Below are 20201 nucleotides of genomic sequence, written 5' to 3'. Positions count from 1 at the left end.
CATTATCATCATATTCACCATTTCACAGTATTATTCCAACCTCCATAGTGTGGAAATGTATATAAAACACTACACTGGGCCTTTAAAGTCAAATTGGCATTACAACCACCAGACTAAGAAAACATATGGAATTGTTTTAAGAAGGTCATAACAAGAATAATTTAGATATTCAATTTGTTATTTTAAGACCCCTTGAAGTATAAAACAATGTATATAAAAAATGATTTGAATTTGGCCCTACTGCTATTAGCCCATACAAACGCATTGAATAACAGATTCACTACATGGAACAATATATAGTCCAGAAAAAAATTGAAAGGAAGTTTGTTCTGAAGTGTCTGTCCTATATCTGAGCAATATAAGAAATATCAGGAAACCATAAAAAAATATATATATATTTTTTTTATTTAAACATGTATTTAACCCCTTATTTTTGGCACTTAACAATTCCCATATATACTGCACTTAAATAAATAAATAAATACTGATACCGGGGGACCTTCAGACGAGTCTTGTGGTCATCCAAGAGCAAAACAACCAACATGTTTGTAAGAGTCTCACTTTTCCACAGAGGGGTCATATTAGTGTGTAGCCCAAACGGTTCGGATGCTACAGACAGAAGTCGTCAGATCAGCTGTCAGACGAGTCTCGTTCGGATGCTACAGACAATTTAGTGTGAGAACCAATTTTCAGGATATCCCATGGTTTGACAAACATCGCTCTGTCACCTTTCTCCGCAGATCCAGAAGTGCAACATCAGCGGCTGCTGTGGATTGAGATGCATCCCCCCAAATGTTTTATATGTTTATAGCTTAAACTGATGGATTTTAATGGGGATTGTTTTTATTATGCTAATTGGATTTCTGCGGGGCAGTGGACATCCACTCTAGGATAACAGGTTAGATGGCTGCATTTTACAGGGTAGTATTTCACTCAGTGGACCACAAGAGGGCAACAGGCGTCAGAGAAACGAGTGCTGGGCTATCAGACTCGACACTTTGCTCTCGGTGATGTCACTGGCAGCCAATGAGAGTCAATGGAGCTGGCGTCTTGCTGCGCTGGCATGAGTGTTACAGAGAGGGGGAGAAAAGAAGAGACTGAGGATCATAGCAAGAGAAACAGATATTCAGGTGGAGGGGAGGGAAAGGGTGCCCGGTAAAGATAGAGGCGGTGCCACTGACATCCAGGTTGTTTTTCCCTCCAACATCTTAGAATCAGTGTTATGTGTCATCATCCTGGCTGTTGCTGTCTTGTACCCTGTAAAGATGGTTCCTTAGGCAATGCTACTAGCCACGGTCTCATTCAGTCCAGTGGGTGATGTTCTACAGTGCCTTCGGAAAGTATTCAGACCCCTTGACTTTTTACACATTTCGTTAAGTTACAGCCTTATTCTAAAATCGTTTTTTTGTTGAAAATTGTGCAAATTTATTACAATATAAACAAACTAAATATCAGATGTACATAAGTATTCAGATCCTTTACTTAGTACTTTGTTGAAGCACCTTTGGCAGCGATTACAGCATCAAGTTTTCTTGGGTATGACACGACAAGCTTGGCACACCTGTATTTTGGGCTCTGGCTGGGCTACTCAAGGACATTGAGAGTTGTCCCATAACCACTCCTGCGTTGTCTTGGCTGTGTGCTTAGGGTCGTTGTCCTGTTGGAAGGTGAACCTTCATCCTGAGCGCTCTGGAGCAGGTTTTCATCAAGGATATCGTTGTACTTTGCTCCGTTCATCTTTGCATGTGGGAGAAGTCCAGGGGACTGAATACTTTCCGAACGCACTGTTGACTGCATTCCCCCTCAGGTGAATACATCGATTACATCTATATGTCATTCATCTAGTCATCGACCAAGTCATAGATTAGCTCAAGGCTGAGGCCTAGAGGACTGGCAGGCAGGTGGCTATCATACTCTGTGTGTGTGCACTGCCCTGTGCAGAGATAAAACACCTAGCGCTACACAGAGTCCCCATAGGCTCCGGCGGAGAAGATTGATAGGAGGGACAATGAGAGAATTAAAAAATCTATAATCAATGTAACCTTTATTTAACTAGAGAAGGAAAAGTAGATTCGATTGCTGGTGCCACGTGAGTATGATGATGTGGATGTCTGTTCCCGTAATGTACTTATGCTATCATCTACAATCTGGTTGGACACAGTAACTAAGCTCTGTAACAATACAGGAACTTATACTTAAAGATGCTTGACTCCTGATACTGTTATCAGTAAAAAATAAATAAAAATAAAAATCAAATGTTACTTTTAAAAGTTAGATTTATTGCGGGAGCATGACGTTATTGCAGTATAGCAGAGAATGCTCCGAGGCTCATCCCTGGTGCATTGGAGGGATCCATTTTAGATTTTTTTGATTCACAGATTCCCCTCACCTCACGCCCCATACTCTAGAAGCAGCTCTGATTGGAAAGTTTTGAAATGTTCATGGCCAGGTTCAAAGTGACTCACAGACTCTGCGGGCCTGAAAGACCTCAGGCAGTTTTTTAAATGTTTTAAACATTGCAGTTCTTGTCGGGAATCTTCCAAAGTGAGTGTGGAAATTGGAAGTGTGAAAGGGAATGAGGGGGAGGTAAAGATGGGATGAGGAAGAGATTGAGCGGGACCGAGCGAGGGAGTGAAAAAAGGCCAAATGAGGGATGTGTGCGAGAGAGAGCGGGGGAGTGAGAAAAAGGGATGAGAGTGAGAGAAGCGGCGCTGTCGTATTAGATTAGCCTGTAATAGGAGCCGCACTGTCTGTCAGCACTAATGTCCTCACCCTCCTTTCTATAAAGGACAAGTCCTGGAGCTGCTAGACACCAAGGTTTCTCTGTGTTCTCCTGGCTGACTGTCGCCCTGTAATAACTCTCACAACACACACACACTGTTGGCAAAGACCTCACACTCCAGATCAGAGAGCGAGAAGGCGAGAGGGTGGAAACGAAGCAGCGTCTTGATCAGTGGCGGCATCTTCAGGCGCGTCTTTGCTTCAAAAACTCCTCCAGATCTAGTCGCTATGTTATTGCTCTGAGTGTCTGATGAAAACATCCCTTTAAGAAAAATCCCTGTTATTGGTTTTCCAGTTCTGTTAGGGCTGTTAGATATTAATCAAGGGGGTGTTTGAAGCGGTGGAGCTGTGTTTGATACTGTATATAATGGGACTGTGATGGGCCAGGGGGGGTGTCTTGCCTTGATAGTGTGAGACGGTAGTGGTTACTGACCACTGTATAATATAACTTTTGAAGACACGTTTAAACAGGACTGCAATTGTTCTTGCTCGATAAAAGTTAAGGGGAAACATCCCTGCTTCTTCGAGAACTCTCTGTGTCGATACCATACTCGATCCTCCCAATTTCCTCTGACCCATATGCCTTCTCTTCTGCACTTTATGAGGTTGTACCCCTTTAATACCATGTCGGAAGGCTGAGAATGAATAGTTTTAAGGGCAACTTTTCTACCACCTTTGCATGGTTCCTGGTCCTCTGCCACACGTAGGACTTGTTGTCGTCTGCTTTCCTTCTCCAGGTCGCTTTGATCCTCCCAGATGTTTTTAAAATATTTTTTTACACTGAACTATTTGCTGACACAGGCCTTCCTGCTGGGAGCGGTCGTCATGGCAGCCTCTACCCACCCCTCCCTTGCTCTCTCTCTCTCTATCACTCCCTCTTCATTTCCACCTCTTTCTCTCTCTCTCCCTACTATCATACACACACACACACACACACACAATCTCTCTCCTCTCCCTCCGTCCCCCTTTTCTCTTTACCGTCTACCCTCTGATCCTACTATTTGCAGTCTCTGCACATGCCCTGTACAGTTGCAGCATAGGATGCTGTGTGTGTCTGTGTGTGTGTGTCTGTGTGTGTGTGTGTGTGTGTGTGTCTGTGTGTGTGTGTCTGTGTGTGTGTGTGTGCCTGTATGCTTGCGAATGCATGCAGCAGCAGCGGCAGGCTGCCCAAAAGTGATTACCCTTTCATGCACCATGTGGTGGAGATGCTAATAACGTGGTCCTGCTGTTCATTAGCTCTAATGTATTTACATTACAATACAACACAAGGACGAGGGGGGGGGGGGGGCAGGAAAGAGGTACGTCTAGAGTGGTTTCATGCATGTCTACGAGAAACCTTTCAAACAAGCGCTTCCGGTTCCAACACATAGGCTTTTTACCTTCTCAATGCAGCATATTCTTGATGTCACGTTTTGAACTTCTCCTCGAAGTGGGTGCTTAGTCTCTGTTGACGTTTCTGTTTTTAGAGAATGCAGTAATGATTGGCTCCTGTGGTGAGTGAATGACCGCTTTGGAGCAAGTCAGTTGGCCGGCGTAGCACGTGTGGCCTGCAGGTGCCAGCTTAGTTAGCAGGCGAGACTGCGAGGCCCTGGTGGCGAACATGATGGCCGGTGGAAGTGGCAGAGGGGAGGCGCTGGAGGGAGGGCAAGGTTTGGGCAGGAGGATGAGGGACAGCAGGTGTTAAGGTGATCAGGGTGGTCTCTGCTATAAAGCTGTTCACATTTACACGAGGCTATTGGACTCGTGTGATAAGAGAAAAACAGAGTTGGACAGATATGAATGGCCAACATGATTGTAGACGTTTTAAATCGAAGAATGTTCAGTGCTTTTGTGGACAGGTGCAGTGTCTTCTTCAAAATAATGAATGTGGAACTAAAAGACCCAAGAGCGCCGTGGCCGAAAGACAAGGCAAATAAAACCAAGGTTTCCAGTTCTGTATACAGACTGTAATCCACACAATAGGTCTGTTCTGAACCTGTTGTGGCGCCACCTGCTGCCTTAAATGCTCCATCTGTCCTTTCTCTACCTGTCAAGAACCCAAGAACCCCCCCCCCCCCCCCCCGTTCAAAACATTGTCTCCATCTTCTCCATTCTCATTTCTCTCTCTCTCTCCCTCTGTCTCCCCTCGTAACTCTCGTTACCTCTGTCCCCGTCACCTCATCCCAAACGTAGCTCTGTCCTTCTCTTTAATTTCCCTTTCTCTTTATTTTCTCCCTCTCTCTAACCCCCCCCCCCCCCCCCTTCCTCTTTCGCATCTGAAATGGGCATTAGACTGGATAAAGAGTGAGTCAGACGCGGAGAGAGACGTGGCAATAGCTTAGCTGGTAGTGTCTGTGGAGGGGGACGTATTGTGGTAGATGAGGACAAAGTGGCCTCCGTCTGTCTGTCTGTGTGTCTAGCTGCCAGGATCACTGGCTGTTTGACTGGCTGGCTGCACTGGCCTGTATAGAGCACAGGGCCCTTCATGGATCAATTCCCTATCACAGTTCGACTGAAGTATTTCTGCGTTGGCCATTCCCATTCATTTCCAAGGCTTTGAATAGGAATTTGAATGCGTTCACACAGATTTACACACAGTATAGAGATTTGTATATTTTCGTCCACGGTTTTCGGCCTGTCAGGTGTTCTCGTTAGCAACATCCTCATTCCAGTCTTCAGGGACTTTCCCTTCTCTCTTCTTTGTGTGTGTGAGCTCTCCGCTCGATGACGCATCCACTTCGGCTCTCTCTGTTCCTCCTAACATCTTGGCTGTCCCTCTTTTATGTAACACTCTGGTTGTCCCAATAGCTTAAAGGAGGCTCTGTATCATTGTACCCCCCCACCCCCCACACTATACATCCTGCAACCTCGTCCTTCTAGCTCTAATTTCTGCCTTGTTTTTGAATGAGACTGGAGGCCCCTGTCAGTGTAATATTTGATGAATGGCAGTGTAGTAGTGGCACTAATATTATGCTACCTGCTTGCCTTGTATGTTGCCATGCCACATGGATGGATATGCAGACACAGACAAACGGGTACAGTCAGGTATACACGCATGCCCACAGACAGAAAAAGGACAGGTGGCAGAGGACTGCGGCAGACCTCTAAAGTCCCCTGCATGTTCCTTTTCTCTCCTCTCTGCACTCCACCACTGGCCTACATACAGTTGGCCACATCCAGTTCCTGCGTCACCACACACGGCTCATTCATATTTCACGTGCACACATTGCCCCCTCCTCTCTCTCTCTCTCGGTCTCTCTCGCTCACACTCCAGTGGGAGAAAATAGCATGTGTCCCACCTGACTGTGCTGTTGTTTTAGCGACCTTGTTGTCTGCACCAGTGGCTCTGCAGCTTCTCTCTCTCTAATGGGGTTACAGTACAGTACGTTATATCTGGGGAAGCAGCTTCTCTCTCTCTAATGGGGATACAGTACGTTATATCTGGGGAAGCAGCTTCTCTCTCGCTAATGGGGATACAGTACGTTATATCTGGGGAAGTAGCTTCTCTCTCTCTAATAGGGATACAGTACGTTATATCTGGGGAAGCAGCTTCTCTCTCGCTAATGGGGATACAGTACGTTATATCTGGAGAAGCAGCTTCTCTCTCTCTAATGGGGATACAGTACGTTATATGTGGGGAAGCAGCTTCTCTCTCTCTCTAATGGGGATACAGTATGTTATATCTGGGGAAGCAGCTTCTCTCTCTCTAATGGGGATACAGTACGTTATATCTGGGGAAGCAGCTTCACTCTCTCTAATGGGGATACAGTATGTTATATCTGGGGAAGCAGCTTCTCTCTCTCTAATGGGGATACAGTACGTTATATCTGGGGAAGCAGCTTCTCTCTCTCTAATGGGGATACAGGATGTTATATCTGGGGAAGCTGCTTCTCTCTCTCTAATGGGGATACAGTACCGTAGGTTATATCTGGGGAAGCAGCTTCTCTCTCTCTAATGGGGATACAGTACGTTATATCTGGGGAAGCAGCTTCTCTCTCTCTAATGGGGATACAGTATGTTATATCTGGGGAAGCAGCTTCTCTCTCTCTAATGGGGATACAGTATGTTATATCTGGGGAAGCAGCTTCTCTCTCTCTCTAATGGGGATACAGGATGTTATATCTGGGGAAGCTGCTTCTCTCTCTCTCTCTAATGGGGATACAGTATGTTATATCTGGGGAAGCAGCTTCTCTCTCTCTAATGGGGATACAGTACGTTATATCTGGGGAAGTAGCTTCTCTCTCTCTAATAGGGATACAGTATGTTATATCTGGGGAAGCAGCTTCTCTCTCTCTCTAATGGGGATACAGGATGTTATATCTGGGGAAGCAGCTTCTCTCTCTCTCTAATGGGGATACAGGATGTTATATCTGGGGAAGTAGCTTCTCTCTCTCTAATGGGGATACAGGATGTTATATCTGGGGAAGCAGCTTCTCTCTCTCTCTCTAATGGGGATACAGTATGTTATATCTGGGGAAGCAGCTTCTCTCTCTCTCTAATGGGGATACAGGATGTTATATCTGGGGAAGCAGCTTCTCTCTCTCTAATGGGGATACAGGATGTTATATCTGGGGAAGCAGCTTCTCTCTCTCTAATGGGGATACAGGATGTTATATCTGGGGAAGCAGCTTCTCTCTCTCTAATGGGGATACAGGATGTTATATCTGGGGAAGCAGCTTCTCTCTCTCTAATGGGGATACAGGATGTTATATCTGGGGAAGCAGCTTCTCTCTCTCTAATGGGGATACAGTAGGTTATATCTGGGGAAGCAGCTTCTCTCTCTCTAATGGGGATACAGTATGTTATATCTGGGGAAGCAGCTTCTCTCTCTCTAATGGGGATACAGTACGTTATATCTGGGGAAGCAGCTTCTCTCTCTCTAATGGGGATACAGTATGTTATATCTGGGGAAGCAGCTTCTCTCTCTCTCTAATGGGGATACAGGATGTTATATCTGGGGAAGCTGCTTCTCTCTCTCTAATGGGGATACAGTACCGTAGGTTATATCTGGGGAAGCAGCTTCTCTCTCTCTAATGGGGATACAGTACGTTATATCTGGGGAAGCAGCTTCTCTCTCTCTAATGGGGATACAGTATGTTATATCTGGGGAAGCAGCTTCTCTCTCTCTAATGGGGATACAGTATGTTATATCTGGGGAAGCAGCTTCTCTCTCTCTCTAATGGGGATACAGGATGTTATATCTGGGGAAGCTGCTTCTCTCTCTCTCTCTAATGGGGATACAGTATGTTATATCTGGGGAAGCAGCTTCTCTCTCTCTAATGGGGATACAGTACGTTATATCTGGGGAAGTAGCTTCTCTCTCTCTAATAGGGATACAGTATGTTATATCTGGGGAAGCAGCTTCTCTCTCTCTCTAATGGGGATACAGGATGTTATATCTGGGGAAGCAGCTTCTCTCTCTCTCTAATGGGGATACAGGATGTTATATCTGGGGAAGTAGCTTCTCTCTCTCTAATGGGGATACAGGATGTTATATCTGGGGAAGCAGCTTCTCTCTCTCTCTCTAATGGGGATACAGTATGTTATATCTGGGGAAGCAGCTTCTCTCTCTCTCTAATGGGGATACAGGATGTTATATCTGGGGAAGCAGCTTCTCTCTCTCTAATGGGGATACAGGATGTTATATCTGGGGAAGCAGCTTCTCTCTCTCTAATGGGGATACAGGATGTTATATCTGGGGAAGCAGCTTCTCTCTCTCTAATGGGGATACAGGATGTTATATCTGGGGAAGCAGCTTCTCTCTCTCTAATGGGGATACAGGATGTTATATCTGGGGAAGCAGCTTCTCTCTCTCTAATGGGGATACAGTAGGTTATATCTGGGGAAGCAGCTTCTCTCTCTCTAATGGGGATACAGTACGTTATATCTGGGGAAGCAGCTTCTCTCTCTCTAATGGGGATACAGGATGTTATATCTGGGGAAGCAGCTTCTCTCTCTCTAATGGGGATACAGTATGTTATATCTGGGGAAGCAGCATCTCTCTCTCTCTAATGGGGATACAGGATGTTATATCTGGGGAAGCAGCTTCTCTCTCTCTAATGGGGATACAGTATGTTATATCTGGGGAAGCTGCTTCTCTCTCTCTCTAATGGGGATACAGTATGTTATATCTGGGGAAGCAGCTTCTCTCTCTCTAATGGGGATACAGTATGTTTATATCTGGGGAAGCTGCTTCTCTCTCTCTCTAATGGGGATACAGTATGTTATATCTGGGGAAGCAGCTTCTCTCTCTCTAATGGGGATACAGGATGTTATATCTGGGGAAGCAGCTTCTCTCTCTCTAATGGGGATACAGGATGTTATATCTGGGGAAGCAGCTTCTCTCTCTCTAATGGGGATACAGGATGTTATATCTGGGGAAGCAGCTTCTCTCTCTCTAATGGGGATACAGTATGTTATATCTGGGGAAGCAGCTTCTCTCTAATGGGGATACAGTATGTTATATCTGGGGAAGCAGCTTCTCTCTCTCTAATGGGGATACAGGATGTTATACCTGGGGAAGCAGCTTCTCTCTCTCTAATGGGGATACAGGATGTTATATCTGGGGAAGCAGCTTCTCTCTCTCTAATGGGGATACAGGATGTTATATCTGGGGAAGCAGCTTCTCTCTCTCTAATGGGGATACAGTAGGTTATATCTGGGGAAGCAGCTTCTCTCTCTCTAATGGGGATACAGTACGTTATATCTGGGGAAGCAGCTTCTCTCTCTCTAATGGGGATACAGGATGTTATATCTGGGGAAGCAGCTTCTCTCTCTCTAATGGGGATACAGTATGTTATATCTGGGGAAGCAGCATCTCTCTCTCTCTAATGGGGATACAGGATGTTATATCTGGGGAAGCAGCTTCTCTCTCTCTAATGGGGATACAGTATGTTATATCTGGGGAAGCTGCTTCTCTCTCTCTCTAATGGGGATACAGTATGTTATATCTGGGGAAGCAGCTTCTCTCTCTCTAATGGGGATACAGTATGTTTATATCTGGGGAAGCTGCTTCTCTCTCTCTCTCTAATGGGGATACAGTATGTTATATCTGGGGAAGCAGCTTCTCTCTCTCTAATGGGGATACAGGATGTTATATCTGGGGAAGCAGCTTCTCTCTCTCTAATGGGGATACAGGATGTTATATCTGGGGAAGCAGCTTCTCTCTCTCTAATGGGGATACAGTATGTTATATCTGGGGAAGCAGCTTCTCTCTAATGGGGATACAGTATGTTATATCTGGGGAAGCAGCTTCTCTCTAATGGGGATACAGTATGTTATATCTGGGGAAGCAGCTTCTCTCTCTCTAATGGGGATACAGGATGTTATATCTGGGGAAGCAGCTTCTCTCTAATGGGGATACAGTATGTTATATCTGGGGAAGCAGCTTCTCTCTCTCTAATGGGGATACAGTATGTTATATCTGGAGAAGCAGCTTCTCTCTCTCTAATGGGGATACAGTATGTTATATCTGGGGAAGCAGCTTCTCTCTAATGGGGATACAGTATGTTATATCTGGGGAAGCAGCTTCTCTCTAATGGGGATACAGTATGTTATATCTGGGGAAGCAGCTTCTCTCTCTCTAATGGGGATACAGTATGTTATATCTGGAGAAGCAGCTTCTCTCTCTCTAATGGGGATACAGGATGTTATATCTGGGGAAGCAGCTTCTCTCTCTCTCTAATGGGGATACAGTAGGTTATATCTGGGGAAGCAGCTTCTCTCTCTCTAATGGGGATACAGTAGGTTATATCTGGGGAAGCAGCTTCTCTCTCTCTAATGGGGATACCGTATGTTATATCTGGGGAAGCAGCTTCTCTCTCTCTAATGGGGATACAGTATGTTATATCTGGGGAAGCAGCTTCTCTCTCTCTAATGGGGATACAGTAGGTTATATCTGGGGAAGCAGCTTCTCTCTCTCTAATGGGGATACAGTATGTTATATCTGGAGAAGCAGCTTCTCTCTCTCTAATGGGGATACAGGATGTTATATCTGGGGAAGCTGCTTCTCTCTCTCTCTCTAATGGGGATACAGTATGTTATATCTGGGGAAGCAGCTTCTCTCTAATGGGGATACAGTATGTTATATCTGGGGAAGCAGCTTCTCTCTAATGGGGATACAGTATGTTATATCTGGGGAAGCAGCTTCTCTCTCTCTAATGGGGATACAGTATGTTATATCTGGAGAAGAAGCTTCTCTCTCTCTAATGGGGATACAGGATGTTATATCTGGGGAAGTAGCTTCTCTCTCTCTAATGGGGATACAGTATGTTATATCTGGGGAAGCAGCTTCTCTCTCTCTAATGGGGATACAGTATGTTATATCTGGAGAAGCAGCTTCTCTCTCTCTAATGGGGATACAGTATGTTATATCTGGGGAAGCAGCTTCTCTCTAATGGGGATACAGTATGTTATATCTGGGGAAGCAGCTTCTCTCTCTCTAATGGGGATACAGTATGTTATATCTGGGGAAGCAGCTTCTCTCTAATGGGGATACAGTATGTTATATCTGGGGAAGCAGCTTCTCTCTAATGGGGATACAGTACGTTATATCTGGAGAAGCAGCTTCTCTCTCTCTAATGGGGATACAGTACGTTATATCTGGGGAAGCAGCTTCTCTCTCTCTCTAATGGGGATACAGTATGTTATATCTGGGGAAGCAGCTTCTCTCTCTCTAATGGGGATACAGTACGTTATATCTGGGGAAGCAGCTTCTCTCTCTCTAATGGGGATACAGTATGTTATATCTGGGGAAGCAGCTTCTCTCTCTCTAATGGGGATACAGTACGTTATATCTGGGGAAGCAGCTTCTCTCTCTCTAATGGGGATACAGTATGTTATATCTGGGGAAGCAGCTTCTCTCTCTCTCTAATGGGGATACAGGATGTTATATCTGGGGAAGTTGCTTCTCTCTCTCTAATGGGGATACAGTACCGTAGGTTATATCTGGGGAAGCAGCTTCTCTCTCTCTAATGGGGATACAGTACGTTATATCTGGGGAAGCAGCTTCTCTCTCTCTAATGGGGATACAGTATGTTATATCTGGGGAAGCAGCTTCTCTCTCTCTAATGGGGATACAGTATGTTATATCTGGGGAAGCAGCTTCTCTCTCTCTCTAATGGGGATACAGGATGTTATATCTGGGGAAGCTGCTTCTCTCTCTCTCTCTAATGGGGATACAGTATGTTATATCTGGGGAAGCAGCTTCTCTCTCTCTAATGGGGATACAGTACGTTATATCTGGGGAAGTAGCTTCTCTCTCTCTAATAGGGATACAGTATGTTATATCTGGGGAAGCAGCTTCTCTCTCTCTCTAATGGGGATACAGGATGTTATATCTGGGGAAGCAGCTTCTCTCTCTCTCTAATGGGGATACAGGATGTTATATCTGGGGAAGCAGCTTCTCTCTCTCTAATGGGGATACAGTAGGTTATATCTGGGGAAGCAGCTTCTCTCTCTCTAATGGGGATACAGTATGTTATATCTGGAGAAGCAGCTTCTCTCTCTCTAATGGGGATACAGGATGTTATATCTGGGGAAGCTGCTTCTCTCTCTCTCTCTAATGGGGATACAGTATGTTATATCTGGGGAAGCAGCTTCTCTCTCTCTAATGGGGATACAGTATGTTATATCTGGGGAAGCAGCTTCTCTCTAATGGGGATACAGTATGTTATATCTGGGGAAGCAGCTTCTCTCTAATGGGGATACAGTATGTTATATCTGGGGAAGCAGCTTCTCTCTCTCTAATGGGGATACAGTATGTTATATCTGGAGAAGCAGCTTCTCTCTCTCTAATGGGGATACAGGATGTTATATCTGGGGAAGTAGCTTCTCTCTCTCTAATGGGGATACAGTATGTTATATCTGGGGAAGCAGCTTCTCTCTCTCTAATGGGGATACAGTATGTTATATCTGGAGAAGCAGCTTCTCTCTCTCTAATGGGGATACAGTATGTTATATCTGGAGAAGCAGCTTCTCTCTCTCTAATGGGGATACAGTATGTTATATCTGGGGAAGCAGCTTCTCTCTAATGGGGATACAGTATGTTATATCTGGGGAAGCAGCTTCTCTCTCTCTAATGGGGATACAGTATGTTATATCTGGGGAAGCAGCTTCTCTCTAATGGGGATACAGTATGTTATATCTGGGGAAGCAGCTTCTCTCTAATGGGGATACAGTACGTTATATCTGGAGAAGCAGCTTCTCTCTCTCTAATGGGGATACAGTACGTTATATCTGGGGAAGCAGCTTCTCTCTCTCTCTAATGGGGATACAGTATGTTATATCTGGGGAAGCAGCTTCTCTCTCTCTAATGGGGATACAGTACGTTATATCTGGGGAAGCAGCTTCTCTCTCTCTAATGGGGATACAGTATGTTATATCTGGGGAAGCAGCTTCTCTCTCTCTAATGGGGATACAGTACGTTATATCTGGGGAAGCAGCTTCTCTCTCTCTAATGGGGATACAGTATGTTATATCTGGGGAAGCAGCTTCTCTCTCTCTCTAATGGGGATACAGGATGTTATATCTGGGGAAGCTGCTTCTCTCTCTCTAATGGGGATACAGTACCGTAGGTTACATCTGGGGAAGCAGCTTCTCTCTCTCTAATGGGGATACAGTACGTTATATCTGGGGAAGCAGCTTCTCTCTCTCTAATGGGGATACAGTATGTTATATCTGGGGAAGCAGCTTCTCTCTCTCTAATGGGGATACAGTATGTTATATCTGGGGAAGCAGCTTCTCTCTCTCTAATGGGGATACAGTATGTTATATCTGGGGAAGCAACTTCTCTCTCTCTAATGGGGATACAGGATGTTATATCTGGGGAAGCAGCTTCTCTCTCTCAATAATGGGGATACAGGATGTTATATCTGGGGAAGCAGCTTCTCTCTCTCTAATGGGGATACAGTATGTTATATCTGGGGAAGCAGCTTCTCTCTCTCTAATGGGGATACAGTATGTTATATCTGGGGAAGCAGCTTCTCTCTCTCTAATGGGGATACAGGATGTTATATCTGGGGAAGATGCTTTCCAGTAAAGAAAAATGTAGCATAGCACATCTGAAAATAGATGCCCTTAATATTACAGACTAAAGTGCCCCATTGTTTTCGCTCCTTTGCATAGGAGCTATTAGATTCCTAGGCAGAGTCAAGTAAACTCACCTCCTTGGCTGTTTGAATGTATCCCTCCCTACTTCCCCAGGTTTGTTACTCAATTTCTCTCTCTCTCCATCCACAGCTCTCCCCGACAGACAAGAGTTTGGAGTTTGACAGAGATTTCCGTATCCGGCACTATGCAGGGGATGTCGTGTAAGTTCCTGTATACAGTGGTGTACAGTACTGTATGGCACCACCCTTTTGTTATCAGTCATTGTGGTGGCAGAAGTGACTTCCTTACACTTCACTTTGTTGTTTAAATACCCTTGTTGGTTTCCATTTTCTGGGCTCCGTTATTTACTTAACAAATAAAGAACACTCAAAATGTGCACTTATAAATCAGAATAAAAAAAAAAATCTAAATACAGCTGTAGATAGAAGTCAGAGATCAAACATCACACATACAACTGATGTCTCTACTGAGTTCTGCAAAATTGGAAAAGTCCAATTTGCTTTTAATGTGCTTGCAGTCAACCCATAGTGACGTAACTGCCTACGTCAACACCTTCTACTCATGAGACCAAACCCATGCATATACAGTTGTACAAACCTGCAGGAGAGAACAATAGTTTGTGTTTTCTAAGGGCTCAGCAGTAATTTTCCACTCCTCAAGTTGCTTTATAGTGGTATGTCTGACTTGTCTCTTATCTCTTTCACTCCCCTGCAGGGTTCTGTGTCTATGAATCTCTTTTAGCCTTGAGGCGCTTTCTCACAGACACCCTGTTTTCACTGCAATAACTCACACAGCTCTCAGACCGTTTCTTGTAAGAGGCAAAGACTAGAAAATAACTGGGGAACAATATTAAACCTTATAATGAATATATATATTGCTAATCTGTAGTCCAGGACTCTATAAATGTAGTGTGGGAGGGGTCTTATAACCCCTCCCCTTCTATTAATACAACCTAAGCATAATCAATTATTATAATACATCAAGCATTTGGTGCAGCCCCTATCATGACCCTAAGGTGACCCCATCACTCTCATCATTACAAAAACATGAGATCATCAAACACTATCATCAACCAAATCACCAGCTGTGTATGCTACAGTATGCAAGTCATCCTCAACGCCTGCATGTCTGTCCTGCCCAGCATCGCCAAGCTACATCCCCATGGTTAATATCTTTTTATTTAACCTTTGTTTTATCAGGGAGTCATACTGAGACCAACGTCTGCTTCACAGAGCCCTGAATTACATGAATTAAAGAAAATACACATCAATTATATGTCTTTAAATATGAGAGATAAATACCATGGACTGTGACATCCACTCTGCCTGCCTAACTGGTTCAGAGAGTACTCAAACTTGAGACCCACCGCGTTCCAAATGGCACCCTATTCCCTATATAGTGCACTACTGTTGACCAGGGTCCATAGGGCTCTGGTCAATGGGGTCCTGGTCAAAAGTAGTGCACTATATAGGGAATAGGGTGCCATTTGAGATACAGCCTGAGACTGTGGAGTCAGGCCTTTAATGGGCCAGTTTCCTCCTGGGTCTTACTGATGGCTCCTACATTCCCACTGTTTTTCTGGAAACAGAGGATTTGTTCTCTAATTCTTCTGTGATTCATCCATTGTAATAATTTCTGAGTAGGTTTTAGGAGACGCTGTTGTCTTTAAGCACCGTCTTTGGTGCTGTATGTTGTCTTAGTGTCTGAAAAAGATGATCAAAGTGTGTGTCTACTTTGTACTACCGCAGGTACTCTGTGGTTGGCTTCATCGACAAGAACAAGGACACTCTCTTCCAGGACTTTAAAAGGCTACTGTACAACAGGTTAGAGTCAACACACACCTGCTATCCCCTCTCCTCTCACCCCTCCCTATCTCATGGCCCCACTGCAGCCTTCTATGATGCACTGATAACCACCTGCTATCCCCTCTCCTCTCGCCCTCCTCCCTCCCTATCTCATGGTCCCACTGTAGCCTTCTATGATGCACTGATAACCAATTTTTCCTCCCCTCTTTTTTCCCCCGCTCCTCTCTTTCTCCCTCTCTTTTCCTCTTCCCCTCTCTTCCTCTCTCTCCGTAGCTCCAACCCAGTGCTGAAGATGATGTGGCCGGAGGGCAAGCTGAGTATCACTGAGGTCACCAAACGACCCCTAACGGCCGCCACCCTCTTTAAGAACTCCATGATCGCATTGGTGGAGAACCTGGCATGCAAGGTGAGGGTTGTGGCCACCTCCTGGCAACTATTTCATTGGCCAACAACAACATGACATTTTTTTTGAGAACGTGTACTACTGACTTGACAGAGCGAGTTCATCTCAATAGTCTACTCCTCTGAAATTATACATGTAAATTCACAGGATGTAAAAAAAAAAAGAACAAAAATAAAGTCTTAAAAAAAAAAAAACATGTTGGATATCCTATAGGAATTAGCTTTCACCTGTACAGTTGTTCCACATTCGTGCCGATAGAGGATAGGAGACTGGGGGGGGGGGGGCTGTGTCTCCTCGCTGTGTCTCCTCGCTGTGTCTCCTCACTGTGTCTCCTCACTGTGGTCCCCCTGGTGGTTTGTGTGTACAGGAGCCCTACTATGTGCGCTGCATCAAGCCCAACGACGTCAAGTCGCCCCTGCTGTTCGAGTACGAGCGTTGTCGCCACCAGGTCGAGTACCTGGGCCTACTGGAGAACGTTCGTGTGCGCCGCGCCGGATTCGCCAACCGCCAGGAGTACCCCCGCTTCCTCCAGAGGTACGAGCTTAAACCTCATCTCCAGGTAGAAGGAGAATCAGGTCCCGAGTAGTGGTGATTAAGGGTCAACTCCCTCCTTTCCATATGGTCTTATTCATTATGATATAAAAGGCCTGATCCCCATCCGATAGCAACATTCCTAGTCTGACAGGGACATTTTCCCAGAGCAAAATCATTGTGCAAAGTTACAAAAATGCATTAAAACCGGGGGATTTAATTTGAAGATTTTCTTAAACAATTCCCTCTTTGTGAATACAAGCCCCCTCCAACACAATGTTCCTGTGCCCTGCCCTTCAGGAAAACAGCCCTGCAACAGAGTGGGTGTGTTTTTAATGACGTGTCTTTTCCATCGAATGCAGTTGACGCGCTGCACTTTAGTGGGGGGGGGGGAAACATGCTCTGTCGTATTGAGACAGGATTCATCAACAATATGAACCTCACAATGATCACTTCTGATTCATTTTATGCTTTCAATGTGTCGGTGTCACTACTTCCTGCCTCTGTATTCGATCCGCTCACCAACTGAACATTCCTTCATTCTTTTTTTTCTCTACCATTATACCATGACATTCATTTACGTACACCACCGTTCAAAAGGTTAGGGTCACTTAGAAATGTCCTTGTTTTTGAAAGAAAAGCACACTTTTTGTCCATTAAAATAACATCATCAGAAATACAGTGTAGACATTGTCAATGTTGTAAATTACTATTGTAGCTGGAAACGGCAGATTTTTTTTTTAATGGATTATCTACATAAGCGTCCAGAGGCCCATTTATCAGCAACCTTCACTCCTGTGTTCCAATGGCACGTTGTGTTACGTAATCCAAGTTTATCATTTTAAAAGGCTAATTGATCATTAAGAAAACCCTTTTGCAATTATGTTAGGGCAGCTGAAAACTGTTGTCCTGATTTTAAAGACGCAATAAACCTGGCCTTCTTTAGACTAGTTGAGTATCTGGAGCATCAGCATTTGCCTTCTAGAAAGAGTTCCTCTTTCCAGTGTCTGTGTTCTTTTGCCCATCTTAAGCTTTTCGTTTTATTGGCCACTCTGTGATATGGCTTTTTCTTTGCATCTCTACCTAGAAGGCCAGCATCCTCGAGTCGCCTCTTCACTGTTGACGTTGACTATCTGTTGACTATTTAATGAAGCAGCCAGTTGAGGACTTGTGAGGCATCTGTTTCTCATGATCAATTAGCCTTTTAAAATGATAAACTTGGATTAGCTAACACAACGTGCCATTGGAACACAGGAGTGATGGTTGCTGATAATGGGCCTCTGGACGCCTGTGTAGATATTCCATAAAAAATCTGCCGTTTCCAGCTACAATAGTCATTTACAACATTAGCAATGTCTACACTGTATTTCTGATCAATTTGATATTTTAATAGACGAAAAATGTGCTTTTCTTTCAAAAACAAGGACATTTCTAAGTGACCCTAAACTTTTGAACGGTAGTGTACATCCAGTACTCTTAATAACACCAAATCGTGACTAAATGAATAGACCGGGGCTGACCTTGAGTTTGGTAAAGCAGAATCCAGTCAGTACTGGACTAAATCATAGAGAGCTTTGCAGAGGAGAGGAGGGCCTTAGCGCCCACTCACAAGCCGATGTGATGATGCTATGTGACAGCAGTGTTGTCACTTACGATGCTGCAAGTCTCTTGCATCAGATTAGACTAGACGACACCGTAGACAACTAAATGAGATTCTGTCTCTCAATCATACAAACGTGTGCACTCACACACTTGTTTTACATAATAAATTAGGAATTTTTTTCTGTGAGTCACTGTCAAAGAACCAATCACTTCAACAAAGTATGTTTTGTGAAAGAAGAAGAGTGATGCAGACACAATTGGGAATTAAAGTCAGTCATTTAGTCCAATGTGAGGAACAGTTAACACACTGTTTGCAGCAATAAACCCAATTACTGCATTGCTCTGAACTATCAGAACCACTCTGGTTAGCGATGGTGCTAAAGCGTTTTGAGGCCCACTAATATTGGACCCTCTCTGCCTCCATTCCGCCCCCTCAGGTACAAGATGATCTCGGAGTTCACGTGGCCCAATCACGACCTCCCGTCGGACAAAGAGGCAGTGAAGAGGCTGGTGCAGGGCTGCGGCTTCGAGCACGACGTGGCCTACGGCAAGACCAAGGTGTTCGTCCGCACGCCGCGCACCCTCTTCTGCCTGGAGGAGCAGAGGGACGAAATGGTTGGGAGAATAGTCCTCTTCCTTCAGAAGGTCAGTTTCAATGTTGTCACCTTTGGCCCTTGGCCTGGTCTCCATGGCAACGGTCCTATGTCGAGTGGTAACATTGTATAGGTGTGACGTCTCCAGGTAAATCTGTTAAATTCAATAGTGTACACGTATTATATTCCATATCCTATTGACAATGAGAAATGAAAAGCCACTACTGTCACTAACATCATTCTATCAGGGAGATGGATTACTAGTCAAAGCTACCTATTCTCCAGTAACCTCATTATCTTGTTTCTTTAACACTCATTGTGTTCTCATTTAAATTCACACTCTGTACTTTTCATATGAATAGCCAACTCTCGAGGTTTGATATGCCACTATGCGCCGAGATATTTTCTGGGCCTAAAATTATTATAGAGTTAGCTCTCTCTCTCTCTCTGGGTTCTCTCTCTCTGGGTTCTATCAGCCCGTACAACCCCAGCTCAGTAAATGTGCTGGAGGATAAAAAAGAGCAGAGGTCCACACATCCGCACTGCAGACTTCTGGGAAGCCGCCGGCATTCCTGCACAGTAAAAGAACAAACAATCTCTGGGACTGAGAATATAATGTTCACATAACCCTAAAGCCATTCAACCCTTATTATTGACCCCTTATAATAGTTGGAATATATTACAAATATACCACAGCTCCTGAGGTGCTATGGGAGCATTCAGAGGATGGAAAACGAGATATGAATCTTAATATAAACCATTAGCTATGTAACAGTGTGAATATGCTGGAGCCATAGGGAAAATCTATTTCGTATATGTGTGCACCTTCTATCATAAAGACAGTTTTACGACATTGATACAGACCAGAATGTAATCCCATGTTATTGCTCCATTTAGTCCGATTCTCCATTTAATGTTCTCTATGCTATATAATTGGGATATGGATATTGATCTTCCTCCCTTGATTGGCTGGTAAAGAAAGTCATGTGATTGTGTTGTGCACGAGAATGCGCCACTGACTTTCAGACACCTCTGGTAAGAATGATAGCATGTGTCATAACATGTGCCATTACACACCCATTAAGCCAGCCTAGCCTAAGACATACTGTATAATACTTCTGTATAGATGGGAATAGGTGGAGGAAATAGTTTTTTTTAGAGTGTAGTGTTGAATGTGGCCCTGTCATTTTGCTGTCAAATCTAGCTGACCTTCTCAAAAGGTAATGCCCCCTCTGACTGACAGATACAGAGATCAAAACGTCCATTTGTCAGCATCTGACTGCTCCGTTTCATGTTTCCTTCTTCTTGTTTGGGATTTGAGCCCCTATTTTATTCAATCACCTGGGAGCCATTCATACGATTGGTGACAGAATGAAGATTGACGGGCTATACATTTAC

At 44.4% G+C, this 20201-nt stretch overlaps 1 protein-coding gene across 1 annotated transcript in view; it reads left to right on the top strand.

Annotated features, from left to right (window-relative positions):
* LOC109870556 (unconventional myosin-Id) overlaps nt 1–20201 on the top strand; it is a 122911-nt gene that overhangs the window by 45670 nt on the left and 57040 nt on the right. Inside the window, exons 12-16 of the mRNA XM_020461116.2 lie at nt 13999–14069; nt 15618–15692; nt 15948–16080; nt 16445–16611; nt 18648–18855. Coding sequence (XP_020316705.1) covers nt 13999–14069; nt 15618–15692; nt 15948–16080; nt 16445–16611; nt 18648–18855 — 654 coding nt within the window. The remainder of the gene's footprint in view (nt 1–13998; nt 14070–15617; nt 15693–15947; nt 16081–16444; nt 16612–18647; nt 18856–20201) is intronic.

This window comes from Oncorhynchus kisutch, linkage group LG25 (assembly GCF_002021735.2).
Source record: "Oncorhynchus kisutch isolate 150728-3 linkage group LG25, Okis_V2, whole genome shotgun sequence".
NCBI lineage: Eukaryota > Metazoa > Chordata > Actinopteri > Salmoniformes > Salmonidae > Oncorhynchus > Oncorhynchus kisutch.
Note: the sequence above shows the minus strand (reverse complement) of the source record. Positions and strands in the feature narration are given on the sequence as shown.